This window comes from Mandrillus leucophaeus, unplaced genomic scaffold (genome assembly GCF_000951045.1).
Source record: "Mandrillus leucophaeus isolate KB7577 unplaced genomic scaffold, Mleu.le_1.0 Scaffold504, whole genome shotgun sequence".
In the NCBI taxonomy this organism is placed as follows: Eukaryota; Metazoa; Chordata; class Mammalia; order Primates; family Cercopithecidae; genus Mandrillus; species Mandrillus leucophaeus.
In genome coordinates, this window is record NW_012105410.1 from 1084972 (window position 1) to 1086575 (window position 1604).

Consider the following 1604-nt stretch of genomic DNA (forward strand, 5'->3'; position numbering starts at 1 on the left):
TAGCCAGAATGGTCTCGATCTCCTGACTTCGTGATCCACCCACCTCGGCCTCCCAAAGTGCTGGGATTACAGGCATGAGCCACCGCGCCCGGCCAAGTCTCTGGTCATTCTTCAGGACAATGAAAATGACTTCAGTAATCAAAATTTTCTGAATCTCCTTATATCCAACAAGCACAGGTCCTCACAGTTCATTAGAAAGAATGGTTTCAAAGTCAAAATATTCTCATCATTGAATCAGTATGTTCTTTACAGATCTACTCCTTTAAAATGACAATTAGACTATCTACACAAACAGCACTTTCTTAGCCAGCATATCCATGCCTGGCTGCCCGCAGGCCTTTCTTTAAATGAGTTTTTGCTTCTAACTGCGTGACAAAGCCCATATAGCTGCAAGAGTGCTGGCCTGGATTTGGAACTACCTTTTGTACCAGAAACTGAAGTGTCAGCTAAATTCTCTTGGCTGAATATTCACGCTAGCAAGGATGCAAGGAGTTTCAAAAGCTTAGTGTTTGGGCCTCTGTAAGAATTGGGTTAGCTCTCAGAAGACTTCATTTCTTTGGAGCTATGTGACAGATTTCAGTAATCAGTTCTTTTCTCCTACTTTGCAATCTTGCAAATCAACCTTTGATCCACAAACAGACTATGAAGGAAGATAAATGTTAAAATATCTTCCAATATTAGCAGTGGACAATCATGCTGTTAATGAAAATATTTTAAAGAAAAACTGCAAGACAGATCAGAACAGACAAAATTCAAGTGGAAAAAATGTGAGTATGCTGCACTAAGATAAAATTCTAAGTCAAACATTTTTATCCTCCAGGGTTAGACATTTAAGCACAATGACAGATCTGCTTAAGAGAACAATGTAGCAATATCAAATAGCAAAGTGACTCATGGCAGTTAGGAAACAAATGTTCAACTATAAGCACTTACTGTCTGAACCCACCCAGCAGGTTCACAGCAAAAATTAGCAATCATGTTTGAAGTGATAAGGACTGTATCCAGGTCTGAGTATGAAGGGAAGAAAGAAGTCAGCACCCAGGCTGTGCAAAAACACCTGAGAAAAACGTAGGCTTGCATGGTAGTGCTAAACTTGGAATCAACAGAACTGGGTTTCAATGCCAGCATACAGTCTGTCTTTGATTATTAGAGATTAATTAACCTCTCTGAGTTTGTTTGCCTATCTGCAAAATGGAAATTTAAAATGCCAATCCCACAGGATTGTCATGGTAAAACAACCAAAACTAACTTTTGTAGTATTTTATAGATTCATCCACATGCAGTCTCATTCCCCATTAACCATTCTAGGAGGCAGATTATGATCTCAGCTTTATTAATGAGGAAACTGAGACCCAGAGAACTAAGTTATTTGTCCAAAATCACATAGCTAATAAGTGTCAGAATTAACTAAGACTTAGATCTTCTGACACCTATAATACCCATAGCTGTTTATGAAAAACAAATATGAAATATATAATAACATGTAGCCTATTACCTGGCCCAAAGAGAGTAATGAATGAACATTTGCTAAAAATCTTATGTAAAAAACAAAGTATTCTCTATTCTTGTTAGTATACCCAAAATATTTTTTTTTTTTTTTTTTT

The 1604-nt window shown here is 37.3% G+C and overlaps 1 protein-coding gene across 3 annotated transcripts in view; it reads right to left on the reverse strand.

Moving 5' to 3' along the window:
* PAAF1 (proteasomal ATPase-associated factor 1) overlaps positions 1 to 1604 on the reverse strand; it is a 78764-nt gene that overhangs the window by 57920 nt on the left and 19240 nt on the right. Inside the window, exon 1 of one of the 3 annotated variants that reach the window (XM_011996194.1) lies at positions 934 to 1384. The exons of the other annotated variants lie outside the window; for them this stretch is intronic. Within the exon in view, the coding sequence (XP_011851584.1) occupies positions 934 to 1128 (195 nt within the window). The 5' untranslated portion in view covers positions 1129 to 1384. Of the gene's footprint in view, positions 1 to 933; positions 1385 to 1604 lie in introns of those variants that run through there. 3 annotated transcript variants of the gene reach the window in all.